The sequence below is a fragment of a genome, unplaced genomic scaffold, assembly GCF_019419815.1.
Source record: "Pyrus x bretschneideri cultivar Hongxiangsu unplaced genomic scaffold, Pyrus_bretschneideri_v1 Contig14, whole genome shotgun sequence".
NCBI classification, from domain to species: domain Eukaryota; kingdom Viridiplantae; phylum Streptophyta; class Magnoliopsida; order Rosales; family Rosaceae; genus Pyrus; species Pyrus x bretschneideri.
Window position 1 is genome coordinate 6,227,458 of NW_025999435.1, and position 15,144 is coordinate 6,242,601.

Genomic DNA, 15,144 nt, shown 5'->3' on the forward strand with positions numbered 1-15,144 from the left:
TTGACAATGTAGCTTCACTATCACAATACAAAGAAATAGATGGCATTGGTTGTGGCCACAACTCTATGTCAAACCGTAAATCTCTCAACCATTATGCTTCTTTGTATGCGGTTGCTAATGCTATAAACTCAGATTCCATAATGGAGTGTGATATAACAGTTTATTTCTTTGATACCCAAGAAACAGCACCTCCCCCAATAGCGAATATCCATCCTGGTATGGATTTATTATCGCTTGCGCTAGTAATCCAACTAGCACCTAAGTAACCTTTTAGTACCATTGGAAATCTTGAATAAAATAGACCCAAATTAGTAGTCTTTTTAAGATAACCAAAAACTCTACAAATTGCTTTCCAATGTAAAGTGCTAGGGTTGCTAGTGTATCTTGAAAGCTTACAAATAGCAAATGCTATATCTAGCCTTGTGTTATGCGAAGCATACATCAATTAACCAATTGCACGAGCATACTGAAGTTGTGCAATTGATCTGCCAGAATTTACTAGCATGTTGATCTTAGAGTCATAAGCGGTCGGTGCTTCTTATTTGCAAATGCTTATGCTTCTGCAATATTTTTTTCAATATAGTGTGACTGGCACAATGCAAAACCTCCATCATGTCTCTTTACTTTTATCTCTAAGATAGTATCCACTTCATTTAAATCTTTCATTTTGAAATTTGAATTTAGATACTTCTTAGTTTTGGATATAGCTTTCATGTTGGTCCCAAATATTAGTAAATCATCTACATATAAGCATACGACAACACCATATCCATCAACGAATTTAGAATAAATACACTTACATGCATTATTATGTCTAAAACCATTTGACAAAATGACATAGTCAAAATTTTCATGCTATTGTTTTGGTGCTTGCTTTAGACCATATAGTGATTTCACTAATTTACAAACCTTCTTTTCATTAACAAGAAGAACAAATCCTTCCGGCTGCTCCATATATACCTCTTCATCCAAATCCCAATTTAAAAAGGCTGTTTTCACGTCCATTTCATGTTCATATAGATTATATACGGATGCCAAAGCAAACAACACTCTAATGGAGGTGATTCTTGCAACTAGTGCATAGGTGTCAAAGTAGTCAACTTCCTTATTCCATTTAAAACCTTCGACTACCAATCAGGCTTTAGGTTTGCAGAGAACCATCAGTATTATATTTCCTTCTAAACACCCACTTACAACCAATTGGTTTAGATCCATATGGTAAGTCAACCAAAGTCCATGTTTGATTGGATGACAATGATTTCATCTCATCATCTACAACTTCTTTCTAGAAAGCAACATCTTTTGAAGTCATTGCTTCTTTCAAAGTTATAGGATCTCCTTCTACATTTAAAATGAAGGGTATTTTATGTAGAACCTTTTCTCTATTTCCTTCCACCAAAAATAAAATGGCTTCTAAAGATATAAAATCAGGACCTAAATTCTTTTCTTTTCTGACCCTTTAACTTTTCCTACGTTCTAGAACCTCTTCTGATTCCTTTCTTTTTTTGGTGCCGGAAACTAAAATGGGATTTTCTTTTGACACTAATTGTTGATTATGTTCTTCAATTGAACTAGGCACTAGGTTCATTATAGAATTTATCCTCGAATAACTCTACATCCCTTGACTCAACAATGACATTTGAGTTCACATCAAGCAATTTGTATGCTTTAGAGTTCTGGGCATATCCCACAAAAATACTTTTCATTCCTCTAGGACCTAATTTTGATCTTTTAGGGTCGTGAGACCTATAAAAAGACAAACATCCCAAAACTCTTAAATAATCCAAATTTGACTTTCTGCCCTTCCATACTTCATATGGTGACACATAAGTTTTCTTAAAGGTAATTCTATTTGTATATGGCATGCAACAAGAAGAGCTTCACCCCATAAATATGTGGGAACAATTGCACTTATGATCATTGAATTAATCATATCAGTGAGTTTCCTATTCTTTCTTTCTGCTAAGCCATTTTGTTGTGGAGTGTAAGGTGCATTTTTCTGATAAATGATTCCATGTTCTTCACAAAACAAAGAGAACTTATTTGAAAAATATTCACCACCCCTATCACTTTGAAGGATTTTAATTTTCCTTTCCTTTTGGTATTAAACTTCAGCCTTATATCGTTTGAAAAACTCAAAAGCTTCATCTTTATTAGACATTAAATAAACATAAATAAATCTAGAACAGTCATCAATGAAAGTAATAAAACAGCGTTTTCCTCCTCTAGTTAAAACACCATTAAACTCACATATATCAGAATGAACTAAATCTCATATTTCAGTATTTCTTTCTACTTTTTAAAAAGGTTTCTTTGTAATTTTAGCTTGTGTGCAAATTTTACAATTTTTAAATGGAACATATTTACAAGAAATTAAACCATGTTTAGACAAATATTTTAAAGATCTATAATTCAAATGTGCTAAACGAGAATGCCATAAAATAGAAGAAGAGTCAACAATATAAATAGAAGAATTCACTTTATTAATACTGAGTTTGGACATTCCATCAAATGAATAACCCTTGCCAACAAATACATCATTCTTTAACAATATAAATTTGTCGGCTTCCAGCACCACTTTAATACCATTTTTACATAGTAGATTTGCAGATACAAAATTTTTCTTAATGTCTGGGACATGAAAAACATTTGTTAGAGTCATTGTTTTTCCAGGAGTGAATTGTAGTTTAACAATCCTTTTTCCAAGAACCTTAGCACCATTGTGATTGCCCATTAGTACTTCTTGACCATCCTCTTCGGTTTTGTAGATCTTGAGTTGTGCTCTATCATTTGCAAACATGTATGGTAGCACCAGAATCAAGTCACCAATCAAAAGATTTAACGGCTGCAGCCATGTTCAATTCAGTGATCATGCCAATTTGCATTTCAGACACCATATCAATTATATCTTCAGTATGAGTTTCCTCTACCATATTTGCTTTGTTTAATTTGGCGTCCTCATTTTTCTTGAACCTCAATCACGAATAAAGTGGCATTTCTTTCCATAATGGTGGCAAGTTGCATTTTTCTTGCCATTGTTGGTGCCGAAAGATGTCTTTTTGAACTTTCCTAGGTTATTCGCTTTCAAGTTCTTTTTGAACTTACTATTGAACATAATTAATCTTAGTGAAGTCTTGTGAGGAAAAATATTTTTTTCTTTTCCAAGTTTCCTTTTCAATTTGGATCCCCTTGAAGAGATCTTGGAGACTTATATCTTTTGCCATATGCAAAAGCTTCTTTCTATAATTGTTTCAACTAGGGGGTAATTTTGACATGTTAGCCCCTACTTGTAATGCATCCAGAACAATTACTTTGACTTCACGAAGCTTTGTGACCAAAAGCAATAAATCTTGAACTTGGTCTACAATGGATTTGCCATCAATCATAGTGAATTCATAGAACTTAAACATGATAAATTTATCGGTACCCTTTTTTCTCTGATGTATACTTCTCTTCATGAGCATTCCAAATCTCCCTTGGAGATTGAGTTGTAGAAAACAAATTATAGAGCCGATCTAACAAAGTATTCAGGATATGTCCTCTGCACATTAATTCATTGTCTTCACGCTTCTTTATGTCGGCAATAATTTGTTCAATATTTGCATCATTAGGTTCAGGTATTGCCTATAGATTTGGATCAAGAACATAGGCAATTTTCAGTGTCGTCGGCATCCAACGTATCTTGTCCTTCCAATGCATGAAATTGGTTTCGTCAAACTTGTTGATTTCCAAAAAGCACTGTCGTTCGTTACAGACAAAGCCATAGTTTCGGACATATTCTCCATTACGAATATCATGTTAAGATTGTTAGAATAAGGTTGAGAATTTGACAGAAAAATGACTTTGAGGCACGTTGAGCGCCTTCAAATCATTGCTTGGGGCCACGCAATATTACACGCAACCATATTGTTACCTGAGGCCCTTCGGGACCTAACTGTTATAATAGGGTTGAGAATTTGACAGAAAAGCTGACTTTAAGGCACATTAATACGTTTTCCTTAAAGTGATATTTGTCCCCACTCTAATATGAGTTTGCTAATGGGTCTAAAGCAAATCACTTCCAGGATACAATAAAGTTTGGAATTTTAGTTTAGCAAGAACTGAAGTTCCCTTAAAACCTCTAAAAGGAATGTATGATTTAGATGGAAAAAAAGAAGATAAGAAACTGTTGTTTGAAAAAGTATATCCAAATATGCATCCAACATGGGCTATATATAGATACTATGGAACTCATTGAAGATAGATCAAAGTGTGCATATAAAAGATCATGTTCTTTCCTGCATCATTGCCACCGAATGGATACATCCATTAATCAAAAACTATAACATGCTGCATCCTTTCATTTCCCTGAATGGATACAATCCCATTGCTTGTTCATGTATATATTATGATTCAATAACCAAGGGACATAACCCTTAATTATATTTCTTCAATCCTTCAATCCAAGAGACATGTTAGATGGAAGTTTCACTTCCTACACATACGACACCATTGTATCTTATATATATATATATATATATATATATATATATATATATATATATTATGGAAATATACTAACACCAACCATATAGTGCCCTTCAGTTGATTACCAGATACGAACCTGACATATCGCATCTACGCGTCTTTGGTTGTGTGGTCCATGTGTTGATTGCGCCGCCCTTACTTATAAAATGGGTCCTCAGTGAAGGATGGGAATCTCTGTCGATTATGATTCTCCTTCTATCATTCGTTACTTAGGACCTTTGGTACGTGATCTTTTTACCACTTGTTTTACGGATTGTCACTTCTATGAAACAGTCTCCCATTGTTAGGAGGAGATAAGAATGTAACTGTTCTAGAAGAAAGATGTGAACTATTAGTTGCGAATGTGCCTGCAAAGATGGATGTACCAAATGTACGACGAACTTCTCTTCTAGAAGTCAGAGACGCCAATTTGGCTGATCCACATGCATTGGGGGTTAGCCAATCCTCTACTCTTACCTAGAAATGTGGAAAGGATTCACAACCTTGGAAGAGGAAACTCACGGCACAAGCTGTTGAGCCTACCGTGAATTCAACCATCACCTACTCCTTCTATCTATCGCATGAGGAAATTCTACATTATGGAAGCGTCCTGGAAGAGACGATTCCTCCTCCTAGGAATCGAGAGATTTCAGTCCACTATGTTAGCTTGGATGATGTTTGGTGCAGAAATGAGATGATAATCGACGATGCATTAGGATATGCAGTAGCTATTGAGATCATGCTAAGCGATGTCATTGAACCCCGTTCCATTGATGAATGTCGACTTAAAACTTATTGGTTAAACTGGAAGCATGCAATCCAAGTCGAACTCGATTTGTTTGTGAAATGTAAGATGTTTGGGCCTATAGCTCCTACTCCTCCACATATGAAGTCCATTGGCTACAAGTGGGTTTTCGTTAGAAGTGTAAAGAGAAGAATGAAATAGTGTGTTACAAAGCTCATCTTGTTGCGTAAGACTTCTCTAAACGCCCTAGGATTGACTATGACGACAGTTATTCACCCATTATGGATGCGATTACTTTTCACTACCTTATCAGTTTGGTGGTTTTTGAAAAACTGGATATACAACTTATGGACGTGGTAACCACGTATCTCTATAGGGATCTTGATATGGAAATTTATATGAAGGCTCCCGAAAGACTTACATTGATTGGTTCAAATAATTCTAGACCATGGAACACGCTCTCTATTCGGCTAAAGCATTCACTTTACAGATTGAAGCAATCCGGGCGGATGTGGTATAACCGTCTGAGTGAGTATTTGATAAGTCAAGAATATGTGAATAGCGAACTATGCCTTTACGTGTTCATTAAGAAGTCACATTCCGATTTTGCGATTTATGTCAACAACATGAATCTCATCGGACTCCTAAAAAGCTTGAGAAAACTACCGCGTACCCAACGTCAAAATTTGAGATGAAAGATCTTGGGAAAACTCGATATTGTCTCGGTCTTGTGATAGAGCATTGTTCAGATAATATTTATGGTTTTTTTTTTTTTTTAAAGAATAACACGATCTTGATGTATAATTTGAGAATTTAAGGTATATATGGTGGGGTCATAAAAGAGGAAAAGAAGAAGAGAATAAATAAAACTTTACAAAAAGAAGGAAGAACCTTGAGTGAACTTTAGATTAAGTTCAACTGGCACTCCTCGCCAAGCCAAACCAAGAGCAGCACGCTCACCAGCTAGAAATGAACCTATGTATCTCGTAGCCATGGCATGAACAAGCAGATCATCAGGAATAGCAGCTCAGATTTCTAGACCATCGTTGAAGGCAGCCTAAGCCACCATTGCCCTAACAAAGACACTCCAGGAAGAAGTAAAAAGACTCTTAACTAAGCAACTACGTGATTTCCTCTACATTGAAACCAAGGATGAAGTACTGTAAAAGGATGTGACCAACATGAACAGGTCACCATTCATAGATGAGATTGAGCGAACAGATCCACCTCGCAGGTTAACTTTGCCTCACTTAACTCCATTCAATAGAAACGAGAATTCATAGAGACATTTCAAGCATTACCGCAGTGTTATGATCTTTTAGAAGGAAAAAAACCGCAATGTTCTTGTTAATTTGGTTATATCATATCTACTTTCTTTTCTTTTATTTGAATGAAGCTTTTCTTTCATCTTCGGATGTAAGTTTTATAATGGATTTGAAAGGTCCACAAAAACATAATTAAATCAGTTTTGTATATGGAAAAATCCTCTGTCCCTCTAGTATAATAATGCTATTACCCAAAAGAACCAATTCGATTAAGGATTCCATTAAAGGGAAGTTACTCAATTAGGTATATAAAATTCATGTGTGAGACAGACAGGCACCAGTGTGCTTGGAGCCATGTATGAGATAAGGGTACCTTGTTGGCCAAATCTCGTCCAAGGAGTGTATACATTCAATATTGTCTGCCACCAATCAGGGAGGGAGCTACAATTTTTTTTTAGTGGGGGCATCCCGAAAATTAACTAAGAAAACCTTATTATAGTGTGGTTTATACTCAATATGATAATAGGGATGCTTTCAAATGATGATGTATCATAATTCCACGTTACAAAAATTCCAGTATAGTAGTGGAAAGTGGAAAAGTGGTGAGAAAAATATTAATACATGATAGGCGGGAAAGGATTTTTTCAATTTGAATGACAGAGTAAGAGCCAAAAGGCCTTGTGCTAGGTAGAGATGACAATATACATATAAGGCTCACTGGCTTCGGGTTCCATAGGAACTCCGAAGTTAAGCGAGTTCACGTGAGAGCTTTCCCAGATGGGTGACCCACTGGGAAGTTCTCGTGTGAGTTCCTAGAAACAAAACCGTGAGGGCGTGGTGGGGTCCAAAGCGGACAATATCGTGCTACGGTTGAGTCGAGCCTGGGATGTGGTGGGGGTCTAGGGCTGGGATATGACAATGAAGGTATGTTGTATATTATATACATATATTTTCTTCGAAGATAACGTGTGTATATTACATTACTCTAGTCTACAACTTAACAAATGAATTACTTGAGTAGGGGCATCTGCCCCCAGTGAACCTCCATTGGCTCCGTCCATGCCACCAATGAACAAAAACGACGTTTGACTTAACAAAATTATTTATCTCAAGTAACGTGAATAGCTTTTCGTGATCTTAAGGTTGCAAAACTTAAAAATGCTTAAAAACCATAAAACTAATTGATTCCAAAAGAAATTGGGATGCAAAAGAATGTTCAAAAAGAAGCATGAGAACATGTGGCTATACATGTAATTATAATACTGTATGCTCACATATTTAGCACTAACCAGATGCTAATATCTCTGTTTGGTGCACTTGATTGGGTTCTAACCTAATTCATTGCTAATGAAAATAGTCATGATTCTCCTAATGTTAGGCAAATAGATTAATCAACAGAAGAGACCTATGCTTGTTTAATCATGTCAAATTGATCGATCTTCTGTTGGTGATTCATATTTGAATGCTTCCAAATTTCTTTCCTAATTCCTAGTTCATGGTTGGGGATGAATTTCAAGCCCGTATTCTACATGGCACATCCTGACTTTGATTCTTAATCTTGGTGAATCACATAATAGTGATCAAAAGAAGGCTGAAATGCCTCTATATTACTCCAAAAATGTGATTTGCCATAACGAAGCCACTAGATGATCCATAAAAAAATTAAAATAAAAAAATCCCTAGAAACCAACATAATTTCAATGTTTATCCTAATTTAAGCATAAACGTTCATTCCATAACCAGTAAATATCTTAATGTTAATGATTCACCAAAAGCACGCTGCAATTTTCCTAAAACTTATTGAAATTAAAATCATTAGTTTCCCATGACACTGTACAAGACCACTCTGCTGGGTGCATTGCCACGACTTTTTTAGTGCGTCCCTCCCACGAAATCCCCACGCTTTTGCCTCTCTAATCACACATATATATTCAAATCTCTCAACCATGACCTCATGACAACCCCCCACCCCCCTCTCTCTCTACCAGAGAGTTATGTCTTTAATTACCTTCCTTCTATAATCCCCACATCCAAAATTTACATATATCCCCATCTAGCTAGCTACATAAAACTATATCTATATATAAATAGAGAGATTATGTATCATGGCTGACCCAAATCCAAATACAAACACTTCCAATATCGTGCATCAAACAATAGACCAATCCACACCCACCGATCCACATCTAGTAGTGTCCCCCCTTGACTTTCACCCTCCTCCACCGCACCAAGTCCTCCCACATTCTCTTCTTCCTCTCCAGCACCAGACGTGTGAAACTATTGAAATACCCTCTCCCTCCGCTAGGGCACCACTACAAGTTCAAACACTACCAAAACCTGCCACCATGGCCTCAAGCTCTTCCGGGAAGCACCCCAGGTACCGAGGCATCCGGTGTAGGGGAGGAAAATGGGTATCTGAAATCCGAGAGCCACGGAAGACCAAGCGTATTTGGCTTGGCACTTTCCCAACTCCAGAGATGGCTGCAGCCGCCTATGATGTGGCTGCACTTGCACTCAAAGGTACCGATGTTGCTCTCAACTTTCCTAGTTTAATTGGATCGTATCCAGTGCCACCGTCCACATCGGCACTTGATATTCGTACTGCCGCCACTACTGCAGCCGCAGCGCTACAAATGAATAGTTACTCGATGGAGAGTCCAAAAATGGGACAGATGCAGAAACACGAGGTTGATGATATGATGATGAGTAGTACAAGTTTGGCCTCGTCTGTAGGATACTTTATGGACGAGGAAGAGCTTTTCCAAATGCCGAATTTGCTAGTGGACATGGCAGAGGGAATGCTGGTGTCTCCGCCAAGAATGAACGACTCTCTACCATCTGATTATGATGACTCGCCGGGAAATTCAGACGGAAGAGAAGGTCGTCTGTGGAGCTATTACTGATTATATGCAGCTCACACCCTAAATTAATTCACGCTCAAAAACAAAGATAATTATAACATGAAAAGGGAAACAGAAAAAGAGAGAATTATGTATGTAGAAGACGTACGTACCTCGGAGGATGTAAATAACAACACGATCGATGGCATGGTAACGAGGGTATGATACTTATCAACCAGGCAGAGGTCAAATTTTAAAACTGAGGCAGGTAGTGAAGTGAGTTCATGAGTTTGGGGTGCTTTTGCTTAGTTACGATTCATGAGTGCATGTACAATTGTTGTGCGAGGACTTTGATGTTTTTCTTCGTTCTTTTCTTTTTCTTTTGTATTATTAAGATTGTGTGGTTTCCTTCTGAATTACTGCTTAATTTTATGTGAGTTCTTCCTGTCTTTTTCCTAGGATTTTCATATGCACGGGCGGGTAACAAAAACTGCATAGATATGCTTCAACTTCTTATTTACAGTGGAGTCCTTGTTTCTGTGGATCAATCCTCTTCTAGTGAGCGTGTTTGGATCGATGTAGACTCTTCCTTCTAAATTTTTCAGGCACTGCTTCTCTTTGCAACCTATCAAACAATTATATATATATCATCAACAAATTAAACGATGCCAGCCAAGATAGCTCCTCCACAACGTAATTAAACTCAAACCTCAGAACATGATGAGAATGGTAACTTATTAGTTCTCATACGTAAAATCTAGGGCTGATTACATTTCACGCTTTTCCAGTTTCGGGTGCTCTTTAAAATGGAGCATGAAGTTTCATTTTCTCATTCCATACTACAAGGTATTAAAATTGTAACAATTTATGGCTTTAGCCAATTGATCATTCACTAAATTGATGACATGATCAACAAGAAACATTATATGGGCTACTGTTTAAGCCACATTTGTATCATATGACAAAAATAAAGAAGCTTATCATCTGAATGGAAAATTAGATATTTAAAAAGACAAAAGATATAAATTGATATAATTTCAAAACTTCATAGTATAATATTAAAAAAAATTAGAACCTCATAATTCATTTTAAAATTTAACTCAAATTAAAGGGTGTGAAATATAGTTGACCCAAAATCTATGACTATAACTCACTGGCAAAGGTGGGTTTTGAAAAGCAAGCCAAATCAGGTGCAGTTCTCCTGAGAATTATAAATAGATTAATACGCAGAGTACAATCAATATTTGAACTTCTTTATTTTAATATGCTTTCTCAGTCTAATGATCTAATCATTTCATTCACTAGCTAGGCAGTTAATATTCGACCATTTCCGACCTTGCGGAACACTAGCTAGGCAGTTAATATTCGAAGATTTTAACCTATAAAGTGTCAGTATCCCTTTATGCAAGATTGTAATTTGAAAGTAAAGATTGTGGCTTCGAGTAACGAGAGATTGTCTCTCTTTTTAGTTAAAGTTCTACACTGTTCAATTGTCTGCTGCAATTCCGCTCTCTCTCTTTCAACGATGTCTTCTTGACATCTTTTATGTGGTAATATTATGCTTATATTCATGCAACCTTGAATATTCAAATGTGAAAAAAGTTAAAATTTTACTATAAAAATCAATTAACTATATATATTTTCGTAAGCACCAAAAGCAAAGCAACAGCCTCCTCACTTTTTTTTTTTTAACACAACAGCCTCCTCACTAACCCTAATAAAGGTGTTAGCTGGTTTAAACTGCTAAAATGTACGGTGAGGGTTGGCACAGTTAAATCATCACCACGGATTCACTAATCTTGTATCAAAAACTCAATAGATTTACCATACTTCCGCTGAATATTGAGTTATTCTCAGTTATTGATATTTAAGTATAAAATTGTAATATTACCCGCATGTGTTTAATTGCAACCGCACAATCAAATTAAAAGAGATCGAACAGTTCCCATACTATCCCCTTTATTTTTCAGCTAAAATAGAGATTTCTCTCCTTAAAGAGCCAGTATGTGTGTGTGTGTGTGTGTGTGTGTGTGTTATCATATTCATTTCGTAATATCCTCTGACCTCTCCTTTGGGGAAAAAAAAAAGTAGCCAGTAAAAAATAAAAAATTAAGTTGTTACCAGATCGGTCTTTACCAAATCAGTCAACATCGATTCCTAAAAAAGAAATATCCTCAGACCTCTGGTTAGGACATCGATTCTCAGTTCAGTCTCATTAAATCGGTCAACATCTTGTCAAAATTTCATCAACATTTTTTGATCATTCTTACCTTAGTTAGTGAGTTAATTACCTCATTGTATATCTTAATTTTAATTTTTCAAGTAACTCCAACCAATCGTTATTATTCAAACTATTCCAATTAATGAGTAAGACAAGTAAACTATTTGCCCAAAAAATAAAAAAATAAAAAAAAAGGACAAGTAAACTAGATTGGGAGGAATTCAAATCAATAGAACTACCCTTAGACTTAATCATTTAATCAAAGTATTTGATTAGCGTTTGAGTAAACGGTGATTAGTAAAAAAAAAGAACACAAAAAAGAAAACGTTAACATGATTGTAGCCCATACGTTGAGACCACCTCCAACTTGGCCTAAAACCTAAAATTTTTAGCCTAAAAAATTTAGGTTTTAACCCATAAACAACTTTTCTGCTCTAACCCTTATGACCTAAAATTTTACCCTCAGATTATTAAAGAATAAATTTAGGCTAATTTCTTTTAAATTAACTTTTTTAAAAAATTATGTAGACTATCCTATAATAATTTTATGAACATCTTAACCTAAAAATATTTAAATTCCGATAAACATTGAAAAATCACTAAACACATGAAACTCATGAAACACTATAAAAGAATTTGAAACACATGATAGAGATGTATAAACACAAGACACATGAGCAAACACATGGTTTTGGAAGATGATAGAAAGAAAAATTGGAAGAATTGTAGGAGAAAAGTGAGTTTTATGTGGATGTTTCAACAAATATATAGGTATTTATAGAGTTTTGGGGTGAATTTTGAGTTAAATTATTTTATAATTATTTTTTTAACCGTTAAATTTAAATTTGGACCGTTAGATCTTTTTTTTTTTTACTGTTAGATTTGATCATATTCAATCTTAATCGTTGGATTCAATAAATTTATAAATATAAACAAAAATATTAACTAAATTAAATGTGGACCATTGGATAACCAACAGCCCAATTGAATGTGAGTCGTTGATCAACCAAAAGAGTCGTTGGGCTCAATTTTATTGGTAGACAAGTGGGAGACACACCCATGTGGGTGGGGGCTCCACCACTAATCTTGGCCTAAATCCTGGCCTAAATCTAGTTTTTTTTTTTTTAGGTTTTAGTTTTAGGTCCAAATTAGAACTTGGGTTGGAATGGATTGTGGGGAGAATAGAAGGGGAATTATAGGTTTTAGGCCATGGGTTGGAGTTGGCCTGATAAGGAAAGAAGTAGAGATTTTACTATACAATCAATTAGCAATATTAAGGGTAACTCAACTTCTTATAAGCACATGAAAAGTTTGGTACATTTCTAGTGTGGCAATGTAGGACATTTCTTCAAATCCTCACACGCCATTTCAAGTGTGATAGATTTTCAACCCTATAACAAAAAATTGGATGACGTGTTAAAAAAGACCGTTGAAATTCATGTATGAGTCAATATGCTCTAATATCGTAAAGAGATTTGAAATCTTATTATAAAACAATCGATAATCTGCAAAGCATCTTAACTCGTTTAGGACATTCTTTAGCATCCTCACCCATAATCCTTGCCCTACTGGCTTGGTATGATTAAGGTTTTGTGTTATATCAATGTTATACCATGTTCATCATCCCTGACTGAAACCATGTTTGTGTAGTCTGTGTTTAAATCATTTTACTACTAACTGACGTGTCAAGCATTGAAAGATTGAGTTCCAATTCTGCAATCACACCCATGAGGGCCTCCGGGACGATTTCATCTCTTTAAGGAGACGCACATATCTGTCAATTGTCAAATCAGGACCTGATGAAGTAGGCCCTTTTTCTATATTCCCCGCACAAACAAGCTCAAAGCACAAAGCGATTTGTAGCAATGCCAACAAGTTTGACACTTGTAAAATGGTCAGACCTCAGCAGCATGTGCACACACCTAGCCAAAGCCAAATTGAGGAAAATGCGACACCTATGGATCGCCACCATATTTATGACATACGAGGAGATCGTTCTTGATATCAAGCACTCTATTTTCATAAGGGAGAAATATGTGTATGTATTACAACCATCATCACGTAATGTTATTACTTTTATTAATAATATAATGAAAAGTAGGAAAACAAATTTAAGATCTCAAAAAATGATCATCATACTCAAATAAAGAGGGAGGACATGAATGATTTTCTTAATTAAAAAAAAGTGAGAATTTGAACTTGAAATGCAATGGGTATAGCAAAATTGCTCTAAACACCATAGCAATCTACTATTTGCTGGAAGGAGATGTGTGTTATTTGAGTTTAACATTTGAAGCCTTAACTTGTAAGTGAGAGGTTTTAAGTTCGATTCTCGTCAAAAGTGAATTCGAACCAAATTATTATGGATAACCCATTATGAGACTTGACTCACTTCCCCACCTCTTAATATAGATAATGTCACATGTATTTTAAAAAAAAAATTCAAGCCCTAACTCATTTGTTCATTTTTTTTCAAGAAGTTTTTGTAAACAAGATTTGAACTAGCTAGTATGCTTCAATCAGTTTAACAAAGTAAAACTAAAGTTAACTTTTATTGATTGTAATTAAGCATGATAAAGCTTAAAATTAACCGTTAAACGCAACAATCATCAAACGACTTAATCCATCAATGTCTCCTAGAGAATGTCAAAGAAATGAGTTGAACGCCTCTTTTGATTTCAAAAGTTTTTTCCTTAAGAAGGGGCCTAGATTGGTTCACCTTGAGGTCGGCTAGTGCTCTTTAGATGTTATTATATTGGCTGTGGAGCAAAGTTTCGCCCCCAAAATAGAAAATAGATTTGACCCAAAAAAAATATTTTAAACTCACATCATTGATCATATCTCCCAATGCTCTCCTCTCAAAACACAAAATATTAGTTTGACCAACAACCGAACACACTAGAATGAACATATTAGAATAATAAAAACTTATCCATACACATGATATGGATTAACATACTCTAATACCATCGATACATATTAAATAATACACACGTTTGCATGTTTATTTTTTAGTTGAAAGGTATTGTTCAAGATTCCCTAATCATATTGGCTATATATACATGATATGAATCATGTGAATTATAAATAGAAGGAATAATAAAGTGTGGTAGCAAGTCGGCCATGCATGCATATAATCTGAAATTAATCTAAAGGGGTAGGGCAAATTCAGTGTGGAAAAGTTGTAGTTAGTAGTCTTGTAGTTGTAGGTACCTTTCCTTCATTCCTAAAAATCAAAAAAGGGCAAAAAGTATGTCTGTTGGCTTTTCTCAGATGCAAAAAAACAAGTTGCAGTTGAAATCCTGGAACAATTTTGAATGAGCGAACAAAAGAGAAAAGAGTACGTTCTTTGACTGTGGGGTAAAAGTATAGCCGACATCGCCTCCCAAACACTTTTCTTCTTCCTAACAATTATCAGTAGCAATAGGTGATACATCGCTCCCTCGTCAGCCGCGCTTTCCATACAAACCATGAAGCAGACAGCTACAATCTATTACAACATGTTTTCTTTCTTTGGGTTCTAACTTCTAAAGAATTCTCCAAGTTGTTTATTGAATAATAAGAATG

The 15,144-nt window shown here is 35.4% G+C and overlaps 1 protein-coding gene across 1 annotated transcript; it reads left to right on the forward strand.

Annotated features, from left to right (window-relative positions):
• The first annotated feature begins 8,011 nt into the window (after positions 1 to 8,011).
• Positions 8,012 to 9,777, forward strand: LOC103936146 (ethylene-responsive transcription factor ERF027-like). Its single transcript, XM_009345987.3, has one exon. It carries the CDS (start codon positions 8,622 to 8,624, stop codon positions 9,417 to 9,419), a length of 798 nt encoding a protein of 265 aa, XP_009344262.2. The 5' UTR covers positions 8,012 to 8,621; the 3' UTR covers positions 9,420 to 9,777.
• Positions 9,778 to 15,144: the final 5,367 nt, after the last annotated feature.